Genomic DNA, 26,488 nt, shown 5'->3' with positions numbered 1-26,488 from the left:
TTCAAATCAAATCTTTATTTTCATTCAAGCCTCAGCTGACATCTTTAGGCAGAAAAATTACCACATCAGAAGTAGCTAGAAAGTACGCCTTATTTAACAACTAGAATGACTAAAGATTACACTTCAAGAATTTCAGTGATACAGAGATCCTTTGCTTTAGTCATGCCAATAGTGCCAAGTGAGGAATATACAGAGAATGAGATGGCTCAGTTAGTGCCCTCGCTAAGGCATTGTATAGTATAAACTGGTATTTGGTGGAGGGGACTGAAGCACAGACAACATTTATGCCACCATAATGGAAGCACCAGGACTGAGCAAATGTATGATACAAGGAGCGGGGCGGGGAAGGAACTTTCACAATGGATCATTTAAACAGCAAAAGAACATTTACCAGGAAATACAAAAATACTTAAGAGGGAATGCTTAACACCCTCAGAAGCTGTGGTTTAAAGTAAGCCAAGAGAATGGAGTTCTTGTCTGCTTAAAGGCGCTACGATTGGCCTGACAGTATGTAAAACCAGTCTCTGAACTTTACTTTTAAATGTCACTGAAAAGAGAGACAAGTATGGGCTCAACACATTTGTTCACAAACAATTCTCAAGAAGCAAAAATAAGAGGCTTGTTGATCTGCACCTTTTGCTCAGCCTGAAGACTTTGCATTATGGTAAGTAAATTCCTTTTTGTATGATGCATACTTCAAAGCATAGTAACATCTAAACAGTTTCAAACCAGCCTCCATATAATTTTAGCAAAGCAGAAGATTAAATGTTCTTTCACTTAACAGGCATGCAAATCAAACTACCAAATTACACAAGAGTTTATTGTAAGGGATTAAAGGACTATAAATTATTTAATCCAGGACAAGCCTATCATAAACATCTAAGACAGATAGGGGCAAAAAAGTTTGGGAAATCACTCCATCAGAATATTTTACCAAGGGGTAATTTTTTAGTATGTCAAAATGTGAATAGTTTTGCTTTTCAAGCTATGGCATCCCCTTTTTCAAGTACACTGAAGCAATCATATACTAAATTGAAACACTTATTGGCTATTTGTAGAAATGGTTTTTTTCACAGCAAGCAAAGTCACTTACAGAATGCAATGAATTTTTTTCAGTGCTTATTTCAGAAAGCTTCCATCTTATGATTGTACAGATTGAGGTAAACAACTGAAGCCTAGATGACCATTAGGATAAGTAGAGATTTATTTCCTAGGCTGTCAGAACTATCCAAGAGTTTCAAGATTAAAATGCTGAACAGGTTTTTTTTAATTATTATTTAAGTCCAGTAATACAAAAAAAATAGCCACTGGGATACTTGCCACATTTCTACCTATTCCAGTTTTGAGGTTTTTGTTTAATTGTTCCTTGGTGTAGCCAAACACTAGGACTCTATTCCCTTCTCTGAAAGGGGTCAAATGGTGTTTATGGTGGCAAAACCTCCTAGTCAAGTAAGTTGTGTTTAGTTAGAATTGCTACAGCCACAATTTACTACCTCAGAAGCAACATACTTTTTTAAAATTAAAGCACTCTTATTTGTAAAGTCCCTAAGGCTGTTTTTCTCCTTACATGCAAGGTGAAGTATACATATAATCGTTTAGAGGCATCAGCTTAGTGTGTGGAAGTATAACATCAATATATTGTTATACACGTGAGGGAGAGAAGAAGCTTCAGTGACATTTCAACATTAGTTGATATCAATTTAAGCAAGATTTGGAGATCAAAGAGAAGTTTTTGTAGTGGGTACAAGATCCAAAAACTTAGATCATATACACAACACAATGAATTTGCATGTAAAGTTATGCAACAGCTACCATAATATCAGTTCACAGCAATTTCAAACACACAGGCCAATTTCTCCCAATAGCAATTCACACATTTAACAATAACTTGATCTTTTCAGAGCAAGCACATGTAAAGGATGTGCAAGAGTTAAAGAACAGCCAAGACAAGTAGTAAAAAACACATTTTATTTATATGGAAAAGCTTCAAGTCAATTTTGTTAAAAGGTCAGAGATTATACTGCCCTTATGGGATAAAAAAGTCAGCTGTGAATAGAACAAAATTAGTTACATTTCTTTCTACAGAGTAGTGCAATTAGTTCACATTGCAATAAAATTAAGTATGCAACAGAATCAAAACCAAGTGTTTCTCCATAATCAGTATACTGAGAATTAGAGTGCAAAGTTTGTTTTAAGAAGTTTATCAGTTTATAGAGCATTCCTCTGGGGAGGAATAGTTCACTCATTTAATAGCAGTTGTATTTTTTTTTTCAATACTGTGCAGAAAGTCTAAAGTGAGTTGACTTGCATGGTAAATAAAATATAGTCTATACAGTAAAAAAATACAAATTATACAATGAACTAACAAAGAATGAAATTCAAACACAGACTTACAGGACTGACATCTCAAAGACACACAGAATATCTCTCATGTAACACCTAGTTTTTCAGCAAAAATAATTTGGTTGCTCTACAACTGCATTATGGATCTTGTAGGCTGGAGACAGAGATGTCCACGTTATCTTTAAAAAAACATAATAAATGTCTTTTGCAAAGCATACAAAAAGGATAAATACTCTCATCACAGTCTTCATGTTAATTTTCGTAGTTATTTCCTTGTTCCAGAAACACACTTATATGGGTGAAAATCAAAAAGGGCTTCATGGTACACTGAAACAGTAAACTGTGCTCCATTTACTTCTAATTTTGAAAAAACCCTAGAATTTACAGTACTCTGGTATATATGAAAAAGTCTTCAAAGTTTACATTGCATATTTCTGTGTCCATTCTCTTGCATGTCTGTTGTATCTGTAAAATAAAATAAAAGTGAAAACACACAAGCTTAGCACAGTGTTGCCAACAAATTTATTCAGTGGCTTATTTAACAATCTTATTTGGTTATACGTTACTTATCTTTGCTTAGAAAACGAAGTATAGATTCAAAGGACACTTGGGCAACCTGAGCAGTGATAAGTAGGAAGCACCCATGCTCACACTTGGGCAAAAGAGCAGGTGCTGAGTAGAAAGCAAAACAGTCCATGGAGGATGCAAAGTCCTAATGTTAACACCTAAGAGTAGCAGATGGTTTTGGTGCATTTTAATGGTTCTGCATTTTATAGATATTTTAAAGTGTGTTGGTTACTGTTATGATTTTCTATTTTGTGTTTTAATATTATTATTATTATTATTATTATTATTATTATTATTATTATTATTATTTGTATATCATCCTGAAGTCTTTGGAAGGAAGGGTGATTTGGAAATGCAGCTAATAATTAATGATTTTCCGAGGCAAGAGAACCCCATGATGCACACCTATTGCTTCCATTGTATAATATCATGGCTATCTGCACACAATCAGTGTGTACATTTGCATCCTTCCTGGTCCGTCAGAGCTTAGGATACAAGCCAAATAGAGAGTTTGGCAGCCCAGCTGAGAAGCTGTGTACAGATAAAGTCACAGACTGAACATGGTGGCGTGGGATCCAATGCTAGTGGAATTTAATGGGCATGACTAATTTAGATTCATTAATTTCAATGGGTCTACTCTTGAGTTGGATTTAGTTGACTACAAAACACGAATTGCCGTGGGTGCAACAGATGGACACTAACCTGATAATGGGCAGCATCACTATGTAAGATACAGACAGGGCTGCACAGTGATTACGACAAGGGAAAATCCCAAAGTACAGGCTTTAGAGTAGCAATCTGTAACCTTTACAATGCCTTCATATTGCTACACCTCAACATCTTTCCCCCTTTCTCAGCCTTACAATTTAAGAGACGGAAGTTTACAAACTGAATTACAACAAATATTATCCAACACGTGGCAGGTTTGTTGCCATCTTCCTGAATCAAACATGTACACGAATTAGCCTAGTTACCTTCATTAGGCTGAGTACGATACTTACAGCCAGTCAAACAAGCACCTACAGTGGTACCTCTACTTATGAATAACTCTACTTACGAATGGAGCTCCGTCCGCCATCTTGGATGTGGTTTAGATAGGATTTTTTCTACTTACGAATTTTTAGATAGGGTTGCTTCTACTTACGATTTTTTTCTCCCAATGCATTCCTATGGGATTCGACTTACAAATTTTTTCGACTTACGAATGTGCGTTCAGAACACATTAAATTCATAAGTAGTGGTACCACTGTACAATAACAACCATCTCAATCTGCTCACAAACTAGGATGCCACACTGGTGAAGACAATGAACCTCTTAGCTAGTCTAAATTAGCTTAAAGTCTAGCTCAAAGCAAGGGAAGTATGAACCACAGACCAAAGATGATACGACTGAACACAGGGTCAGTTTGATGACACCCCAAAAAGTTCAATGAGGTTCTCTTCCAAACATTTGTAGGGACACAAAGGTGAGTGTCCAGAACTTTGCAAAGCAGTTTGTTATATAGAAATTGGCTCACACATTAAAGCCAAGCTGGCAGATCAGAGAACTTTAGGATAAGTAATACATCAGAAAAAAGGAAGGAACAAGGCTGACATGGTATACAAGTTAAATAATTCTACAAACTTAACTGCTGCTTCAATCTGAGGAATGCAAATTTAAAATTTTCTACTTCTGTCCTTAGTGGCCCAAGTATGCAAGATGTCAAAGTGGAATGCTGTAAACATTCTGAAGTAGTACAGTGGTACCTCGAATTACAAATTTAATCCGTTCCGAAGGCACCTTCGTAGGTCAAAAAAATTGTAAGTTGAAAAGCGCCATTGGAAACGCGATTTCCCATAGGAAAGCATTGGAAACGGAAAAAAATCGTAAGTCGAAGCAACCCCATCTAAAAATTCGTAAGTCGAAAAAACCCTATCTAAAACCGCCGTGGTTTCCGTTCGGATGTCGAGAAATTCGTAAGCGTGCGGCCATTTGCCCCACTCAGAAGTTGAAAAATTTGGATGTTGAGTCGTTCGTAAGTCGAGGTACCACTGTACAATTGTTTGTAAGCTTTTTTAAAAATCCATTTTTTTCATGCTAAAAAACACTTATGGATGATATCCAACATGAGTCCTATTCAAGAGTACACCTGCTGAAATCAATGTAGCTCCTCTGTTGCATATCACCCTATCAGAGTAGTTAAATCGTAAGTGTGTTGAGAGGGAAAGAATATCAAAACCAACTGATTCAGATTTTCAAAAAATATATCCATACTTACTTTTCCTTGTCTGACTTGTAGATTTGTGCAATATCTGGTACTAAAGGGTCATCTGGATTAGGATCACAAAGTAAAGAGCATATGGACAAAAGAACTATATTAAAAAGAAAAAAGATCAGTTAAAGAGTGTTTATGGCATGAATGTGATAGTAAAGGTCAAGACGTAGATGCAAAGTTTTTATCCTTTATAGTAATGCAGATTTTCCAACTTTTTTGAATGATATGCCTTCCAAAATAGTAGATGATGTACATGGTCACACAGCCAACGCATCTGGGTATAAGATCCTGTGGAAAACTTTGAAGATCAAACACCTCTGTCTAGATAATGGCTTCCTTTAAACTAGATGCATTTTCAGCTATAAATCATAATCAGAAACAAGGATGGTGGCGTTAAATTGGGCATAGTATTTCTCCAAATAGTTACCTTTAGATACAGTCAGAGCAGGTGACCACTGTGACCTCAGGATATCAAGACAAATACTCCCATTACTATTTATGTTTGGATGGTATATTTTTGTTGTGAATGCAATCTGCAACAGAAGAATGGTTACATATTTTTACAGAGTTCTAATCACACACACACACTGTGCTTTTGTTACTCTGTATTTTATTTCTCCATCTGACATCTCTAAAAGCCAAATACCTTGGCTTGATAACAAGTAGTGATACGTTCTGTTACACAATCTGTTACGAATGCACAAGGAGTATTAGCTATAGCTGTTCCCTGGGTAAGATGATATAAAAAAGTGCCTTATGGGCTATGTAGAACATGACAATCCAATTCATCTAGCAGCAGCTAAATGCAAGCTCCACAGAAAACATACAACCGCTTAAACAGATTTAAGCAGTAATTCCTATTTTACCTTTATACATGCAATTCTAGCAAAGTTAAGACTGTCAAAAATTAAGATTAGCAATGGGATAGCGCAAAGATGCATTAAAGCAATTTGCTTATTAAAGGAGTTACAGACCAATAGTTTTAAAAAATGCATTTGAGGAAAATGGGGTTTGTTGGAAACGTACCAAGATCAATAATGTCAGAGAAGCTCTGCATAGAGACCAATAGGTTTAGGTTTATTTAATTTATACATCATTTCCTACTAAAAAAGCCCCAAAGTGATTTACATCCAAAGTAAAGTAAAATAGTAAAATCACAAGCATGGTTAGAAATGTGTATTAACAGAATAGGCCAGATCGGTATTCCGCAAAAACCAAGTGTGCGCTTTGTACACTTCACAGAATTTCCTGCATCATGGTTACTTTACCTTTTACCTTCCATGGTCACTAAGCTGTGTGTGGAAAGAGTTCCTGGAATAAATAACTCATTTTAAGAGTTTCACAAGGCTCTCGGCTAGGCCCTCTTTAATTCTCTCTTGCTTCAATAAGTTATCTATGCTATTCTATACTGATCCTTCCAATGTATTTAGCCTCCCCAAAACAATGAATACATCAAAACAGATGTCAAACCCTATTCTACAAAGCACATGCTACATTTAATTTTCATTTATATTTGCATATTACACTTAGTTCTGAAAAGCACATATCACATTTAAAAGATTACCTTTGGTGGTTTGAATGGGTAGTCTGTTGGAAAATGTACCGTGAGAAAAAAGACTCCCCCTTGATATGCACTATCAGGCTGGAAAGCAAGCAAATTAACAAGGTAATGCTTTCATTCTTAACCAATGTCTCTCTAGTACACTTTGCCCAGGTTCAAAGCCTTAGTCCTCCTCTTCTTCAACAACAGATATAATCTGTGGCCACTACACTCCATGTTACAGGAACCCACATCATGCAGAGCATGATGCAAAAACTAAAATGTAGTATTAGGTTATCATGTAATTTTTGCAAATTCTGCTCATTTTTTTTAAAAAGAAAGTGTTTGCAGGCTCAGATCTAGTGTGTATAGAAGCATAACCCAGAAGAGGTTTCAAAGTATATTCTGCAGAAATCCCCCCTACCTGAGAAAAACAAGTTAATGAAGTTCAAAAGGCAGAGCATTGAACACATAGAAACTGAAAAATACCACAATGCTATGCACATTTGAGGGGCAGATTTAAAGTATCTTTCCCCACTTCTTTTTGATCAGGGGGATGCAGCTCAAATCACTGAATATATATATATATTGAACTCAATGGCCATATCACATAGAGAAACAAGTGTATCACTTTAAAAAACCACAACTCAGTATGTTCTTTTTAGGACACTTCTTTCTCTGCACACCTTAGACCACACACAAATTTCTGATGATATGCATCTTTTTAACTTGAGGTTTTTTAAAGCAAATAGAAATAACAGTCCATTTTATTATGAAGGCACATACCAGAAAGCATATATTAATTAGCAAATTACGATTTTGAGAACATGCCTATGTACTGTAATTCCTATCCAGATATGGCTCTATTTGTTCATATTTGATCTATCATGATATCAATACTATTTTTGTGTTGAAGATAATACAATAAAATGCAAGCTTAATGAAAATGAACTGTAATCAAGCTGAAACTTGAAAGAGAAAGGTTATAATGATTAGAAATATACAGTACTGTACTTCTTGTTACAAAGGAATATAAAAAGGGCAAATTAATTATTTCTATAAGCCATAATTATAAGCCTTGCTATTAAAATGTAACCAATATTATGAGACACTATGTGATTATGTACCAACTCTATTCTGTATCCTAACCATTAATTTTTACCCCCAATTGTCTTATATGCATTTTGATTGCAAACGGCTCTATTGTCAATACAAATACGAGTGGGGATAGAGGATAATCATTTCTAGCTCTGTGTGAAAAGCTGAGTGTTTTTGAAACAGGCTCATTTATATAGACTTTTGCTTTCAGATTTGTGTATATAACTTACACTCATGTCACAGATATTTCTCCAAAACAGAAGGTGTTCAAAAGTTTGAAATAGGAAAGACCTTTCAGTTTTATCAAGAACTTTTCAGTGTTCTGAAATAACAGAGCTGTTTCTTGCTCAGCAATAGAAATATAATCTATAATATGTGGTTATATAAACTTTCATCAGTCTGATTTTATAAATTCATTTTTATACATAATTTCTGCATGCCTTATGGTTTACTAAAAGAACACTTGTCTGAAGGCAGCTGCTGGACTGGGAAAGTAGTACATTTACGTAAAACAATGTATGACTTCATAGTACAGGAATGTGAATTAGGGAATTCTGAAATAGGGATTACTCTGCCACAGCTGGATATAAACCCAGTACGGTAGTAGATTGATCACAAATAAAACACCAGTGGTCCTTGAACCCATCTTTGTTAGCTCACTTGCTATTCCACATAGCTCTCCACTACCATAGGTCTCTGCACTCCCATCTGTTGGCCCTATTTGTTACAGTCTTTGCACTTATCTCTTATATGAAAAACATGATTCTGGCTTTAAAAGCAAACAGTACCTTGGCTTAGTGTTCCTGAATGGCTTAATCTCCAGCCCAGCTCTAGAGTTTATTTTTTAATTCCCTATGTTGGCCAACATGTATAAAGTGTGATAGTGTCTCTCTCATTGTGTATAAAGTACATCTCTGGTCCACAAATAACCACAATCTATTTCCTTCTCACATATGATTCTACGATCTAGAAAACACTGACATCTATTATCTAGAATACAGAAATCCATTAAAGCTTATTACTGAAGAGGAATCAGAAGATTAGTTATGTATAAATTGCATACTTACAGGTCCCATAATTGTTGCTTGCCAATGGAACACTGAAAAACACAAAATATTATTCACCTTCTTAAGTGTTTAAGCATAACAAAATAGGCAAAAGTATCTTGCCATCAACTATAAAGATCTTACAGTCATCTCCAACAGGTCCTGCCGAACAGTGTGCAGGTGGGTCACGTTGCAGATCACTTAGCTCCTACAGGAAACATGAAAACATTTGCAATGTTACTTAAACAAACCCAAGATTAATTATCCAAATGTGGATCCTCTTTAGGTTTGATCAAGTGCTCCCACAATTTACAACAAAAAGGAAAGAAAAATTTCAATGAAGACAGAGTTTTCCAAATACAATGACAACCAATTCAGCATTCAGCGCTACAATTAAATTAGGCGGCTGATCACCGTACTTTACTGCATATAATTTACGCTTCATTTCCATTAATGTTATTCAAGAAGAGAGTACGCATTCCACAATATATCAGTTCTCAAATGGGAAAAACCTGATGTAGGACATTGGTAAGTGGACTTGAAACTCAAGTTGACCACAATATTAGTCTGTGATTTGCAAACAGGAACAAACAATGCACTGTTATCAAAGCATTTTTATTCTGCTCTTCAGCCAAAAAGGTTCCCAGAATGGCTTACAATAAATGGTGCAGAATGCCAGACAGAATGATCCCTCCTCTCCTTCCTCCATGTGCTATTCTGGGGGTTCCTTCTCTGTGTGTAACGTATCATTCCATTCCAAAGCCCAAACAGTAACCTCCATTTCTTTTCCACAATATGAATTTCCCCTTTCAAACTTCTGCTTAATTACGATTTACCAAATGAAGCTTGAAACGCTGTGGTTAAGCTCTCTCCTCACTAACCATGTCTGTTGAGGTCTAATGTGGGTGCCCTTCTAACTACCGTCAGCAGCAGGCACCATGATCAATGATGATGGAAGTTGTAGTCCAGCAACATCTGGAGGGCACCACATTGATGAGCCCTGGTCTAGCACAAACATGGGGAACCTCAGACCCTCCATTGCACCCACAGGTACTTTTCCCTGGTTGGAGTATGTCCTTTAACTGCATCTTGCTAGCCTAAATTAAGGTGTGTGTGTGTGTGTGTGTGTGTGTGTGTGTGTGTGTTTGCATGTGTGTGCACCTGCTCTGCTCACTTTTGCTTCCACAAGGAATTCGGTGTTTGGATTGAAAAAGATTCCTAGTTAGGGCCATCGGCGAATGTCTGCCCTCACAGATATTCAAAAGAGCACTGATCAGGTTTTTGTGTTCTCAGCCGAATATAGGGAAGAGGCAGTCTCTTGAGTACATTTTAGCATCATCACTTTAGGTTTTTAAGTTCTCGGTGTTACTTGCTGATCACGTAGATGTGCAATTTTCAATTAGCTGAATTCTCTGCACATCATTTTTGAAGGTGCCATTCATAGGGATGTTGCAGCTGACTTCAATTCTCCAGAATACTGCTCTGGACATTTTGCTCACCCACTGCAAACATAAGTTTAATGAGTTACTGGTGGCATGCAAAATAGTTGGTTTGGATATGTGGTTCACCAACCAGTGGTTGATGAGCAGCAGGAAGGTGAGCAAACATAACACCATGCCATCCATGGGTTCATCTTGATTGGTACAAAATAGATTTCTAGCTATGCTTGAGGGAAAAAAATCACAGTTCAGGATTGTTCACATGAACATTTCTTCTGGGACTATTCATTCGAGCAGAGCATATAGAAGGCATGGATGGAAGTGGTAACTCAGTATCCTGGAACTGTTTGCATTGGCCTCACTGGCATATGTAGGACTCACATGGGACTTTGCTGGATAACTTATGGCAGGCATCCCCAAACTGCGGCAAATACAATATTAGGCAAGTTTGACAGTCTCAAGGTTTTTAGCTTTGTTTACCAAATACAAGTAAAGTGAACATGCTAAATTATATCACTCTCTAGAACAGGCATCCCCAAACTGCAGCCCTCCAGATGTTTTGGCCTACAACTCCCATGAACCCTAGCTAACAGGACCTGTGGTCAGGGATGATGGGAATTGTAGTCCAAAACACCTGGAGGGCCGAAGTTTGGGGATGCCTGACTTATGGTATAATGTGGAACATGCAGGATTTGGAGCAGAGAACCCCATAGGAGTGGAAGCTTTTCGTAGCATTGCTTGCACAGGTATTGAGCACCAGCAGGTGAAAAGAATCTTGCCACCCCTGAATGACATGTTTCTGGGCTTCAACCAAGTACAGTAGGTTTTTAGAGAAGCGAACAATTTTAGGGATGTTTGGTTTCATCTGAAGCTGGAAACTGTAAAGATGTCTTCCCTCTGCCTCGATTTCTGCTGCTTTGTTTAAGAGCTTGCTGGCTTCAATGTTTATGACTCATGGTGCTTGGAAATCTGACACTTGTGGATCCTCTCCTGAACTGGTAATATCTGGCTTTGCACATATAACTTGTTCTCCCCTCTCAGTGAAACCTGAGCCACTTAGATTAAAAAGGGAACTGCACTTCCAAAAGATTTTGCCATTGGTTTATTCGGACAAGTGTACACTTGAATGACCTCACTGGACTGGCATGCAACTCGTTTCTCTGAATAAAATTAGTTGCAAGTAGATAGGTGAGAGCTCTTTTCTGAAGGTCAAGGAAATTATTATGTGAGCGTAACATGCCAGCTACTATATTCAGATAACAGAGCCAATAGTTTCCCCAAGATTGTTTAGAGAAGGCTGGCTGCCATTTGGAAAAACAGGATTCTTCAAAATAATTTAAATAAGTATGAGAGAAGTGCAAATTAATGAAGGGTCCTCACATCAAATTTTGTCAGGCTTATACATGTCCTGCTCACCTATGGTAATTAAGCATCACTCCCAGCTGACCAAATAGGGAAGCTTTTACAAACTGGGTATGATATAGCCAAAGCTGAGTACTGTACTTTATTTTCTTTTATTCCAATGATAGTCTCTAGTTTAAATCAACAGAAATACTTAACTTTCGTTCATTGTACACCGAGGTACCACTGTAATTGCTGAATGTGCCTTAGAATCATAGAATAAGAGACCACAAGGGCCATCCAGTCCAACCCCCTGCCAAGCAGGAAACACCATCAAAGCATTCGTGACATATGCCTGTCAAGCCTCTGCTTAAAGACCTCCAAAGAAGGAGACTCCACCACACTCCTTGGTAGAAAATTCCACTGCCGAACAGCTCTTACTGTCAGGAAAACAGCTCTTACTTTCAGGCAGCTCTTACTGCCTTGTGATAGCAAATGTGCTGCCTTTTGAACTGAAGCTAACTAGACGGGGAGGAAGGGAGAATTAGGGGGTTGGGAAACCTTTAAAATAGTTTAAATAACTATTCACTAATGTTGCTGGTGATGACAGTGCTGTTATCTTTTGTAATTATAGCACTGCCTGAAACTCAGTCTTGATGCTGTTTGTTACAAATTATGCTAGTCTTCTAAACTCTTGTCATGACATTCGGTTCCAAATTTAGCACTGCCTTTCGGGCAAGAAAGACTTTAACTACTGGCGGTACAGCTCTTTGAACGGGTGCTGTTAATTTAAAAAATAATTCCCAACTGCTGCCATATTGTGACATAGCAAAGAGGAAACTAGTTTGCATCAAGGTGAGTACAGAGATGATAAATAAAAACTGAGGGATCGTATCATTTTCCATATAACATTACAAACAGTAAATTTGAAAAAAGGGTTAGCTGTGCATAAACCATTGATTTCAATGGCCCTCCTCTGAGTAGGATACCACACAGATTGTGGGGAAATGTAATGCTAAACAGCGAAGGTGTAAATTTTGACTAACACTATGCTAGGAGAAATTGCTCCTTTTTATAAATATTATAGAAAAGTGGTGCTCATTCATAATGGTACATGAACTTGAAAACAATACTATATATAAAGGCAACTCACCAATTCCAATCGGAACCTGAATAAGCACATTTTTTTCTGCATTGGGCTTAATAGTTAATATACACTAAGAAGCACCTTTCAGCCGAGGACTGATTTGTACATCAAAATTAACCATTTATTTTTGAGTAGCCGATGGGCATGAACAATTTGTCATGAGGGAAAGTACTGTACTGTAATGGATTTTTAGAATCAAAATGCCTATTCAAGGAAATAGCTCCTGTGATGTTTCATGAGCTTAGAGATGCGAGCGGAAAGGAGGCAGCTAGCAGAGTTAGGGAGAGGCACAGAGTCTGCCAGCAGGCTCCCTACCTCCTTGCAGAAACAGCTGGTTCCAAGAGGCTATTATTCTGGGAGGATAAGGCCTTGTTGAGGCTTTCTACCACCTGCCTGAGTGCCTGCAGGTGCTCAGGGCATCCCCAAACCATCACACCTTGCACTGGTGCTGGTGCAGGCTGCCCTGAAGGGGTGATACCAAAGCACTCCCCCCCCCTTTGGGTTGCATCTTTAGGATATGTTGAGTACAAGGGTTCACCCTCTTTTAATCATTTTGTAGGTTTCATGTGCTGTATTTGCTTGTCTTTTCCTAGTGGGTTGTCATGTTCCCTCTTTAAGGCCAGATGGTACTTCCCCCTTTTCCAGGGAATCATTCATCACTCCCTAAGACCCACCCAATCAACTCTCTATGCTTAGCTTTAAGAAGCCAAGACAGGCAAGGCTCAAGGTGGCAGGCTGCAATAATCCAAGCTGATCCAGTACAAATGGAAGAGGCAATGATCTGGATGCCTCAATTAGACGTGCTCTAACTGTGGCTCTCAAAACAACCCAAAAATCAGAGCCATCTTGTCCCTTAAGTGCCCTGCAAAGTTGCCCCAGGAACCTTTCCAGATTGTAGCAATGGAAGACGGTTTTGTATGACGAGAGCCGTCTTGTGGTGTCACCCATGCTACATCTAGGCAAAGCTGCTGGGAGTTGTCATCAGATTTTGAATTAAGTGCCAACAATATGCAGACTACACTCAACTCTGTCTCTGTGTTCCATCTGAATCGGGAGAGGTGGTTGATAAACTGTATATGGAAAAATAAACTGAAGTGGAATCCTGAGAATCCGAAGTGTTTTGTGTCCCAAGTTCTCACGTCCAGGAGGTGGGGACACAGCCTGTTCTGGCCAGGCCTGCACTCCCCTGGTGTGCAGCAACGCAAATACTCCTCAATTCAACACTGCCAATGGATGCTCAGGTAGTCTTGATGGCTAGGAGTGCTTTTTTTGACCTCCAACCAGATCGCCAGCTACGGCTCCTTTCGGAGAGGAATGACTTGCTCACTGTACGCCATGCTCAGGTGTCTTCCAGACTGAACTATTGTAACGCACTCTCTCTGTGGCCGTCCTTGAAGAAGACTCAGAAACTTCAATTGGTCCAAAATGCAGCAGCCAGATTTAGATATCACATAACCCCTGTTTTAATACAGCTGTGTTGGCTGCCAGTTTGTTTCTGGGCAAAATTCAAAATGCTCACATTATTGTTTAAAGCCCTAAATCACTTAGGACCCAAATGAAGGAAAGACCACTTCCTTCCCTACAGATGCTCTCTGGTGTTAAGATCAGCAGAGGAAGGCCGCTCCATAGTTCAACCCCCCTATCAGAAGCCTAGGATGGGGCAGAAGAGGGCATTGTCTAAAACTAGGTCATATGCCTCGCTCTCCACTGAGGTGCATCTGGCAACTCCAGTATAAAGTTTTCTGCAAATGCTGAAGACACACCTCTTTCCCGCGGCCTTTGACTCCCCCGATGTATATTGTTGGAACCCACCCTATTTTTGTGACTGTACGTTGTTTAAAATGTTTTGTATTTTAAATTGTTGAAACCTGCCTTGGCACCTAAGCACAATTAACTTTGGATTCAACCTCATAATCAAACCAATGAACTGAGATCAGCACTGATACAGTATCCTGGAACTTAACAAGACAAACTCTACATTCCATCCTATTGGTCATACGATCTGTTTATGCCAACTAACCAACAGGTTTTCTAAATTGGATATTCAGTTTTTCCAAGGTTTCAGGTGCTTTTTGCAAAATAGTCACCAGGGGATTCACTGGGAAATTGTGGCCAAACAAGTGGTACTTGTTTATTTTTCTTTCATCATGACTCCCGTTTCAATTATGCTTTCAAAGCCATTGAGTGGTTCACAATGAAGAAATAAGCCACATTGAAAAGATGTTCTCTGCTTAACGAATCACCAGGTAATTTTGTTATATACTTTCATAGAAGAGCACTGGTGGGATCTTCTTTACCTCTTATGCTTCCACAGACAGAGGATGAGTTTGACTATTTTCATAATGCTTGAGAGTCTGTTTTTTAAAAGGATGACACAGCAGCTGATTTAGATGATTTATCATGAGTAGGATCATTTTTGCAAAAATATGAGTGTGTTCTGGTCCTTGCCTGCTTCTAAACACTCACAATAAGAAAAAACAGCATTTAAAAATTGTTCTAGGTCTATACCTATCACTTCTTTGCTCCTTTCCCCATACTGTACTACAGCTATCTTCTTGACCCACATTTGAATCCAAACTGGATGCTTTCTTTGGAGGAAATGGTGTAACACTTTCAGCTGAATTCTCATCACCAAGGGCTTCAGTTTCTATCTCCCCATGCACACACTTTTGATAAAAATGACAGCAGTGGTGTTTGTTTTGTCACCATGTTAGTGCTGCTACTTGTGCCTGGGTTAGCTATAATTCCTGCTCAGAATCCTCTTATCTGACACTGGAGTCGGTCTGTCTGACACAAGCAAGGAGCCCTATGCACTGCCCTGAAAACAAGTAATTGGTTATTTTGCTCCTACAAGCTGAAGTGATGGACAACACCTTGGATGGCTTTAAAAGAATTAGACATATTTATGGAGGATGAGGATATCAATCTCCATGTTGTACAGTATGCCTCTGAATGCCAGTTGTTGGGAATCACAAGCAGGGAGAGTGATCCTGCACTTAGGTGCTGCTTAGGAGCTTCCCATAGGCACCTGACTGGTAACCATGAGAAAAGGATAATAGACTAGATGGGCCTTTGGCCGTATCAAGCTGGGTTATTCTTATGTCATCAGCTGTGTTAACTGCAAACCCCCAGTTTTGGTATTCCATCAAAACCTATGCCAAAGTTTTTTGCTCGTTTTGTGTCACAAGGATGGGATTTTGTGTTGCAAATGACATACCCAGTGGTGGGTCCTAAGAAAGAAAATCAGGACTATTTCACACATAATAATCAAATGCATTTCACTATAATAAGTGACTTCTGGCATGAATAATTATTTGCAAATACTGTATACTTTCCAGAAATATTTCATGGATTCAAATATTCCTTCATAATCCTGATAAGAATAGCTTGAATGAATTTTTAAAGAAGTATTTCTGAGTAAAATTTGAACTATGAGCAAATTAACTCCTTTCTTCTTTCCAGTAGAAAGGAAATAGCTCCTTATGGCCAAAGCATCTTCTCTGCTGTAGCATTTTCAACAAGAGAAGTAATAGAAATGTAAATGTGTACTGCCCACCGAGTCCTAGACAGTGGTTCTGCAGATGAGCTGTGTGCATGATTCACTGAGTTGCCAACCACAAATAGAGCCTGCAGAGTTTAAAATTAGCACCCTAATAACCTCTCCAAAGTTCCCAGAGGTTTACTGAACAACTTGGCACCTCAGTACAGTTGAGAAAACACAACAGCGCTTTTTCAATTTACACCACAAAAATACTTCCAGTGTACCCAAGGTAGGGAGATGGGAATGAGAACATATATGGTATTGACGGGCTGCAAATTGTTAAAACAGATTGTGCTTCAATAATGTTATAGTTCCTTCCTTTTAAACCATTTCCCTTGCCACTCCCCCAAACCTCCAATATAGATTCAAAACATCAAATTCCCAGCCACTGGACACTCGTGAACAAACTACACCTCCCTCTATGACCAGAGACAGACCTGTGGAAAATATTAGTCAAAGCAAAGTGCTTTGACTACTTGAGGGATGTTATAGAAAAGCTTAATGTTGTTATTAATTGGCATGAACAATTCATCCATGTGTAAGAATGATGCCATGGGATGTCCCCTTTTCACACACTTTTCCAGTGTATTTTGGTGCATTTAATGTGTAGCTTATATTTTAACAACGGCCACAAGCAGGGGGGAAGCAGGATTGGGGCATGCAGAGACAGGGTTCAATGCCCCCCTCTGACATGCCCCTTAAGCTGCTATTAACTTCAGGAGGAAAGCTACCATTGGTGGAAAGCATTACTTCCAGGGCTAACAGCATCTTGGGCAGGCAAGAGATTTTCCAATCAAATCACAGTATGCGTGTAGTTAAACCAGTAATTCCTGCAGTTCTGATTGTGATTTGGGCCCCTAGGGATGTTGTCATAGGAAAACACATACTTGTTCAATGTATTAATGTATTTGACATCAAATCTTCTTTTGCCCTCAAGACTGCAATAGTGACATCAGTAATAGTTTATTTAACTGGGCAAGCAGTAGGCTTCCATGAAGACCTGCATTCTAAAATCATTTAAGCTAGCTGGTCTAAATCCAAGATCCTGGTTTCACACACTCTTTACCGATGTTACACAGCAAGGAGAAACCTGTCTAGAATACAGAAGCACGTTAAGTTAGGGAGCATTAGCCCTGCTAGACCTCCCAATCTGGATGTTGCATGGCATCTGGCATGGGCAAGGTAAAAGCCACAGCTGGAAAGCACCAACTGAAAGTTTAAAACTGCGCTCTTGATTGTTCCTTTGTAAGCTTGACTTCCATTGGACATTGTTTAAATTTGGCACCAAATGCAAACTGTGCTGCTTTCGGTCTGGCATTGGTTCCATGCAGGAGCTTCCAATTTATAGTCACGACAAGTGAAGTCCCATCATTCCTGACTCGTGGCCATGCTTGCAGAGGCTGATGGGAATTGTGAGTCCAACCTCTGTAGGCCATTATGCTGACTACAGTATAATGTCCTGCTCTATCTAGTGCATTCATTTGCTGACAAGTCTACTTCATTTCCTCATCAAGTCAGTCAGCAGCTGCCAGTTGCACAAGGTCCTTTCAAATTATCAGCACACCTTCTCTCACATATTAGCTCACTCTTCTAAATAATGACTTTCCTGAATACACCATATATCACTAGGTGGATCAAATTAGTATTAAAGCTGTGCTTTTATGACAGAAAACCTATTTCTGGAAAAGGACCTCATACAGGGCAATCTGAGATAGAAACCTATAATACAATTTTTGAAAGTATTCTGACAATACTCATTAAACATAAAAAACTGTTGCTATAATGCAATTTCACACAAAACACAATATGAAAGATTAACGTTCAGCATAACTTTGCAGCTTTACCTCTCAGCAGGCACTTCACGTTAAGACGTGTACATTAGTAGAAATATTAATCTCAGCAGGGACTTGAGCTCCATGTACTCTATAATGCCCCCAGCTATTTTTAAAATACAGAACTCCTCCAAGATTAATTGTTTTTATAACTCTGAGATGGAACATGTTGAGCAGAGTTGCATGTACATTTTCAGTAACAAGTGCCAGAGGGCAGATGCTAATCTGCAGAGGTTTGGTGAATAACCATAATTTGCATTGTGTTTTTTTTAAACGAAGCAGATGCCAAACCGCACTTGTTAGTCATGTTCAGCTATTTTACATATTGCTCAAAATTCCAACATATGCACTTCCAACAATTTTTTTTAACCATGGCTTGAAAAACTTCTCGATATTTGAACTTTTTGAGTTGTCCTTTCTTACCCCCTGATTATGAGATCCTTTAGTATTTTAGCATTATTATTTTCAGTTTAGTCTCCACAAGTAACCAAGAACTGGTTATCTGGTGGTTGTGTTACACCAGAATTCTACAAATGTTTCCCCATAGAACGTAAAAACAAATTGTGAATGGACATCTCTTTAACAGTGAAACATTCGAGGAGCCACAGTTATACCTTTAAATTGTATGTCACAGTTTCTCCAAGGAACCCAGGAGAGCATATAGTTATTTAATTTTACCCTCACACCACCTTGTTAGACCAAGACACAGTGGCTTGCCTAAGGCTGCCTAGTGAACAGCTGAGCAAAGATTCAAACCCAGCTCTCCTCAGTCCAAATCCAATACACTGTCCGTGACATCTCAATTGGCTACATCTCCCTGCTACATCTCTTCCCTTCTTAATTAAAAATATTTACAACCAACACTGGTGTAAGTCATTATTTAACTTGGTTCCAGCAATGTCACAAGATGGAATTTGGAACTATTAGATTCTGTGCTTGTTAAACCCTTCACTCCAGACTTAACATGAATCTATACATTTTTTTCCCAACCACCTTGTTTTTAAAAGTCATGTGCTTTATTTAGAAACCCAAGTATATTCTGACTTGTATGCAATCATTCAAAGTCATTTTGTTTGGCTGTATAATTCACACAACGTACATGTTTGCTTATCGTACGCTGCCCTTGCAAATGTGGCCCATGCTTTGACAACCATGGCGCTCAATTTCTCTTAGGCCTCTTGTTAAAAAGGAACTTTCTGTGCGTACAATTTGATGGTGAGGCCAACTGGCTCGGCCAATGCCTTTCTGACAGTGCATCCTAAAACATGGTTCTGGTCTCCTCCTCTCCTTTCACATTGGCATTCCTCATCAGATAGGGAAAGGCTTCATGGAAGATAGAAAGCACTGGTAAAGCCAAATGTATTTCTATTAAACTTACCGCAAATTCTTTATGATGGCTGCCTTGAAGGCAGCAGATAGAGAACATAAGCCTGCTTTGTTGGTTATCAAGCAGATATTCCAACCCCTCCTGAACCCTTGTCCTTATGGCCATGCCGAGACACCTCCCACTTTCAGAAATCCAACCACTTCATTTTAAGTTGACAGGCACCTTAACGTGGAAGGTACCTTCAGATATAAATCATTCCCCACATGCTTTTAGGGATTCACTGTCAAATTACTCTTTGGTACAGCTCCCCTTCCCATCCCTTTGTAAAAGTGTGTTTTAATTTGTTATTAGTTTATGTAGGCACAGAGGGTACCGAGTGTATTTTGTTTTGCAAAGCTTCTCAAGCACCAGCTGACAGCTGGGTGGAGGGTGAAGTGCGCTAATTATTATATTAATTCCAGCTCTAGAACATAACCATAGTTAAACATCGGAGGCTGAACACAAGCCGCATTTGCCATTTATGATAGCAGCATGTCAGCCTTACTGCAAGTGTTAAAGCATAACGTCATCTACAATTAGTAGGAATCCTTGTAAGATTCTGTCCCGGAAAGTGTAAGATTCTGTAACCCTGAAGTGCAGCTGCATCGACAATAGCTCTCCAAATGTCTCTCCCCCCCCCCCCAAATTTTACAACCTTTGTCTAAATCACCACTATTTTACAGCTAGATTTACTGCATTCCTCATTAGTATTTTATCACTTGGGAGTCTGGCTTGCAGTCACTTGCCCTGCCTGTTTAGGAGGGCTTTGGGGGTGAGAAAAGAATTCAAGTCAAGATGACGCTTAGCAACAGTGTTTTCAGAGTAGGTTCTTCTGTAACCTGGAGCCAGTGAATCACTGAGCCTCACTGCTTAGGTAAATGTCTGGTCCTGGTCCACAGGTGAGAATCCTACCCTGCAACAACCTGCCCATGCCATAACCATGGAAAAAGAAGATCTGCAACATGGGACTTCTCACCTTACACCATGATGAATGAAGGAGAAGTGCTGCAGCAGCTCCCACACCACTGGGGATGCTGGCTGATGAGAGAAAGGGGCCCATTTTTGGAACTGATGATGCCATCCACTATCTATTCCAGTCATCTCCCTCCCTGCTTTAGCAGGGTGCTTATTTATTTAATATTGCTGACACTGCGGTAGCTGCCATGGTCTTACAAGCAACAGAGTGAACAGCAATGCTTTGCCCCGCCATTTGTCATTCAAGCTGCAGACTGTGCAAGATTTTTATATTATGCATCTTGTTTATTTCAGCACTAAAGAAGCTAGCCGGTGGTTCCTTTGCTGTACTAAAGAACACCATTCAGAATATGCTTGTTCTTCACAGACCACCACATTTTCTTACCTTCTGGCTATGTCATGGGGAGATAACTGAAAAGCTTTCTAACTGAAACTTAACTGCTATCTTTCTGGTCACACAATGCAGTGAAGGTCTGCATGCAATTGGGGGCAAGCAAGGCACACAATGGTAGTTTTGCTGAAGCTTCCCCTTCAGGTACCTGCACTACTCAAAAAGCAAGCCTCTCTTAAGCTACAACTGTATTCATTATTATTTCGACTATGCCATTAGCACACACAGTGCCTTAGAGAGCAACATAGGCAAAAATTGATAGGCACCCACCCCAAACAAGATTACAACTAGAAAAACAGAGGGTCAAGAGGATGAGCAGGAATAGATGCTTACCAAAGAATGTGAATGATGCATATTCAAAACGGAAAATTGAACTTTAAATATATATTAATTTAAAAGAGTTGCCTCTTCAGCAGAGAGGCCATTTCAAGGAAAGCTTCCAAAATCTTACCCTATTCTGATATTTTCAAGGACAACTAAAGAAGCTCAAGGAACTACTCACACTTCCCAAAGCACAGTTTAAGAACCAATACATTAACCAAACTTTATAATCTAGCTTAATAGCGTAAAAGGCATAAGGCCAACAGCGAAGCAGCTTAAAAGATGCAACTTTTAATACAAATCCATTTAAATACATGCCTGTAAGATTCCTACTGTACTTTTCCACTATGAAAAGGCCTCAGGGCTATTTACAACCAACATTTCAAAAAAAACATGTCAAATATCAAAATGCAGCATACTATTTTACAAAAACCTTTATATTATAGTAAAAAAATATTGCTTTTAATTAAAAGCTTGGGTAGCTAAGATGGTCTTGCAGCACAGTCTTATGCATAGTACTCAGAAGTAAGTCCCAATTGGACTTACCCTGAGTTGCGTAAAAAATGACAGCCATAGCCTATCACTGAAATTATAATGGAGAGTTCCAGCCACATATACAGTAGTTTGCTTCTTGTAACTGACCAAGTAGTAGGATTGAAGTTTGACTGATCAAGTGTCATCGGTTATTGGTCAAATACAAATCTATCAGAAGTGTAACAAGAGAAAATATCTTACAATGACAAGGACTTCTGTCTCAGGCCCTAAAGTTCAAATGACCAAGATGGGAAAAGTGCTGAGAATACAACAGAAGAGAATACTACAGACCAATCATGAATAATCTCATGATACGGATTAAAACTATCCAGGCTCATTCCAGAATGCAAGGAAGCAAAGGGTGGTGTTTGCCTCCCTCATCCTGAACATTTCAAATCCAGCATAGGGTGCAAATACTATTCCTTTGTTGATCAGATGCCTTGGAATAAGAGCTACTCCATCTGCACTAGACACACATGACGGATGCCCCTCAATCCAGTGTTGGTTGGTATTTACCTTGGCTGGACTGTAGGTCTTTAGAGTATACCACAAATCTTTTAAGGGAGAGTCTGAGAGGCAATGAGGCTAGTAGACACAGCACCCCTCAATATAGGTGAACTGCAGAAATCATACCAGCATCCAAAATTTACTCTTAAGTTGTGGTTGAGCAGAACCAGGTAGTTCTGCTCATCCCTTGTTAAAATGTGCAACTGAATTTAAAATAACTATTTCACTCTCTATGCCAGTGGTCCAAAACTTTTCTCCCATGGACCACTTGAAAGCCGTTGAAGGTCTTGGTGGACCACATGATTTTTTTCCTGCCTGTCATAGCAATTGTAGTGCATTGTGCTAGATGTTGTTGTACAAGTTTAAATTGTATTTTTACAGACATGCTGCAGACCACCTGAATGAAGCTCGTCTGCAGACCACAATTTGGGAACTCCTGCTCTATGCATTAGGAACACCTGCAAGGGAATACTTCCTATACCCCAAGTATTCTAAAAGCCCATTCCTAACTATTGTGCCTTTGAAGCAAGTCCTGATTTCAGCAGGGCCTACTTCCAAGTAAATGTTCTTAGGATTGCAGCCTTGGCACATCTGTAAAATGCCCTAAGCAGTAAGCTGCTCCCAGAACAACAAAGTAAAGCTGAAGAGTTATAAGAACAGGACTGCTGGATCAAGCCAAGCCCTATCCTGTTTCCTACAGTGGCCAGCTAGAAGCCTGTAGGATACCCACAAACAGGGAAAAAGGCCTCTCCCACTGTTGTTCCCCAGCAACTCTTATTCAGAGGCCTATTACATCTGATCCTAGAAGCAGCATATAGCCTTCATAACTAGGTGCCATTAATAGCCATTTGTTTGTCTCTTAATTTCTTTTGACAGCTATCTAAGTTGGTGGTCATCAGCACATCTTATGGCAGTGAATTCCATAAATTAGCTATGCAATATATGACAAAGTACTTTTTTCTGTCCTGGATCTCCTGTCAAAGAGAATCTCCCAAAAGTCAACTGACTGTGTCTGTTGCAATGAGACATCACCTTGGGTAGACAATGAGTCAGAGATCTCAATTCTTCTTGCAGGTTGAACATAATTTCGGAAATGGTGTTAAGTTAGCTCCCCTTATCTACATTCACAAAGAAACTGTGTTAAATGACACCAATTACTGATAGCTGTGACATCTATAGAGCTTGCCTCCTTTTTGGCAAACCTTCAATTTCTCAGTCCTTCACCTTCCCTAGCTTTTCACTATTAACATTCACTTGATGAGGACAACATTTGAATATACCTTTTCTTTTTTTAGACTATTAGCAAGTACTGAAGCATATCATTCATGTGGAAACAAAGTTAGAAACAAGAAATCCCCCCACCCCACAAATGGCAATAGCAGCAATGATGACTACCAAGGGAAAGGGAAGAACACGGGGACGTTTCGAAGCAAATGGACCACAGAATGCTCTTTCAGTGAGGCAGGTTCTAGACCCCTAATATTTAGGGGCAGAGGTGGAGCAACCTGTGGTCCTCCAGATTATATTAGACTCCCAACTCTCATCAGTCCCAGCCAGTATGGCCAATGGTCAGGAGGATGGGAACTGTCATCTGTCTCCATCAATTGGGAATACACAAAATTACACCTTGTTATCGCAAGCCACAAGTCTCTCTCTGCCCTCATTACATCAACCAGAAAGCATTGCCAGCACGATGTCCATGTTCACTTCCAATTGCTACTAAGAATTACAGTTTCAACAAAACTACAAGCTAAATGGTAGAGCAGGAGCCCACCCACTTAACACATTTTTAATTAATATGTTGATTGTGTCATTATATGGTCTAGGCATGGCCAAACGTGTTTTGGGACTACAACTCCCATCATCCCTAGATAACAGGACCAGTAGTCAGGGATGGTGGGAATTGTAGTCCCAAAACAGCTGGAGGGCCACGTTTGGCCATACCTGTTAGGTGGCACTGAACTTAGTTATGTTTGGGTGAAATCAGGAGCTTCTTGTTGCCTTGGAGACAATTGAGTTCTTATCTAGTTTCCTCACTGGTGTGAGTCCTCCAAACCTTCTAGGCCAATTGGGCTGAATGTGAACTAGTTAGGTTTAAGTATCATACTGCTTTAGCTGCATGCTACCCGGTAACTACTGCATCAATACTTATTCCTGTCTAGTAATGGAAGAAGCCCAGAACACGGCTGGAGAAACTCACACTGAACCCCGCCCCTCTTGCCAGCATTGGCCCAATTTCCCAAGTGCTGACCACAGTGTGGGGAGAAGCTGCAGAATGAACTTCTCACACTATCCCAGCAACACACACAAAAATCTACCCCATGCCTCTGGAGCAACATAACGACGATGTCTCAGTATGCATTTCCCCAAGCATTCTTTTCACCCGTTTCCACACTTCGCAGCCTGGATAAGACAATTCACAAAGACCTTACTTCTTGTTCCTGGGCTACATTACTAGATTGCTGGTGGGTTGGAAGTCTGTGTATGTGGAAATGCTCTCCTGGGGATTTATTATTATTTGTTGAATTTATATCTCATCTTTCCACTAACTGGTGGCACAAGGCGGCAAATTATTACCTTAACATAAACACAAATGCAAAGAGCAATCTTGGATGCTAAACCATTTCGATGGCCTAACTAGATACGATAACCCTTGTTTTCCTGTTCTGATATGATGCGTGTGTGTTGTGTGTGGAGGGTGGGGGAAAAAAATAAGCACACGCTGTACCCCTCTCCCACCCGAAGTGGTACAGTCCAGGAAAAAAGCTGCTACACCATTGTATTGGTACGAACGCGAATATATAAGGCTTGCCTATTGGGGGGGGGGGGCGGCGGCGGCGGCCTGTCAGCTTAACTAAGGATTCTTCAGTGACCCCAAGGGCTACTTGAACCATGGCAGAAACAAGAGGGTGCCCTCACGGCTTCCCTGAAGGTGTCCGTGAAAATATACATGTCATCTTTTATGAAGCAAAAAAAAGGGTGGGTGGAGGGTGGTCTCAACCGAGCCCCCCCCTCCGCCCTTCAACCCCTCCATATAGGCCCATATCCCCCCCTCAGCCATCACTCCCCCCCTCCTCCGGCCCATCGCGAGACCTGCGCATCCCCTCAGCCCCAAAGCGCGCTCCCCGCCTGTCTATTACTAACCCCCCGAGGCCCGGGCGGCTCGAAGCTCACCCAGTTCCCAACGGACGGCGAGCAGCCCAGCCCGGCCCGCCCCACTCGGGTGCTCTCACCTTCTGTATCCGTTTCAGCGCCATGGGGAGCCGGGGATGCGGGCGGGCCGGTCTGGGGAAGCTGCGAGAGGGGGGAAGAGAGAGGAGGAGAAGGAGGCGGCGACGGCGTTGGCTGCTCCAGGAGGGGGCCGGGCTCTCACGGGGCGTGTTAAGGCCGAGGCCGAGATGCCTCTCCGCTCCCAATCGAAGGGTCTTTTGTTTCCGCTTCTACTAATAGACTTCCACGCCCCGCCCACCGCTTCCTGACGCCCCCGCGCTGAATTCTGGGGCGTGTAGTTCCAGAGGCGCCCCGGCGTCTGCGGCGCGGCGACTCCCGCGGTTCTGCTCGGGGAGGTGGGTGATGACGGCAGGACCCGGAATTGGTCGGGAGCAAACCCCCCCCCCGCTGCAAAATACTGGGTTAGCCCTGGGTTTGACGGGGGGGTGGTTTTAAAGGTTAAGACTAAGAGCATTAGGGCTGACCTGCTGCTACATGGCATCATAGGTATCCATCCTCAGCAAAGTATAATTTGAAGCCCCATAAGTAATTATTGCATATATTCCGAGAAGAGGAAGTAGGGCAGCAGGGAAACACGGTGGAAGCCATTAGGTGGGGCTTGAATTGTGTTGTGCTTCATGAGAGAAACCAGCAACTGGTAAAGAGCAAGGCACAATTCTTTTGGTCTAAAAAGAGAGGTCTCAGTGACAAAGAGAGCTGTGTAATACTTTTATTTAAAAGTTTATGTTGGATTAGTAGAATGGACTATGAGGAAGATTTGGACATTAGAATCAGGATGGCAGGGCGAAACTTTATTTAGAATCCCCAGATTCTGAAGCATGGGAAGTCAAAATTGTATGATTTGGCATAATATTCGGTTTAATTGATTGTATTTGTATAATTTGAAATATTCAATTGGTTTGTAATTGGAAAAATTAATAAAAATTATTTGTAAATAAATAAATAAAAAATAAAAGTTTATGTTGGATTAGAAAATAGTTTGTTTGACGCTGTGAAGGTAACTCAATTGTCTTG

General features: G+C 40.1%; 1 protein-coding gene across 3 annotated transcripts; it reads right to left on the bottom strand.

Moving 5' to 3' along the window:
• On the bottom strand, positions 1–25,680 carry UBE2D1 (ubiquitin conjugating enzyme E2 D1). Of its 3 annotated transcripts, none has more exons than XM_035137948.2 (7): positions 25,477–25,680; positions 8,994–9,057; positions 8,871–8,902; positions 6,730–6,807; positions 5,593–5,698; positions 5,169–5,262; positions 1–2,808 (listed from the first exon to the last, which is right to left on the bottom strand). In XM_035137948.2, the coding sequence occupies exons 1-7, from the start codon at positions 25,498–25,500 to the stop codon at positions 2,763–2,765; spliced, it is 444 nt and encodes a 147-aa protein (XP_034993839.1). In that variant the 5' UTR covers positions 25,501–25,680; the 3' UTR covers positions 1–2,762. The 3 variants fall into 3 exon arrangements, with proteins under 3 accessions (XP_034993839.1, XP_034993840.1, XP_060130867.1); XM_035137949.2 differs by having other exon boundaries at positions 25,418–25,679; XM_060274884.1 differs by lacking the exon at positions 8,994–9,057.
• Positions 25,681–26,488: the final 808 nt, after the last annotated feature.

The sequence above is a fragment of the Zootoca vivipara genome, chromosome 5 (genome assembly GCF_963506605.1).
Source record: "Zootoca vivipara chromosome 5, rZooViv1.1, whole genome shotgun sequence".
Classification (NCBI taxonomy): domain Eukaryota; kingdom Metazoa; phylum Chordata; class Lepidosauria; order Squamata; family Lacertidae; genus Zootoca; species Zootoca vivipara.
The sequence above is the reverse complement of the archived record's forward strand: the minus strand, read 5'-3'. Positions and strand labels throughout refer to the sequence as shown.

Bases quoted from the DNA above. Each gene is read 5' to 3' on its own strand.
- UBE2D1 (XM_035137948.2), bottom strand. From the start codon at position 25,500: ATGGCGCTGAAACGGATACAGAAG. The intron at 5,263-5,592 runs GTAACTATTTGG...TTTTTAATATAG, and splicing joins TGCTCTGACTGTATCTAAAG to TTCTTTTGTCCATATGCTCT. The intron at 2,809-5,168 runs GTAAGTATGGAT...TTTATTTTACAG, and splicing joins TACAAGTCAGACAAGGAAAA to ATACAACAGACATGCAAGAG.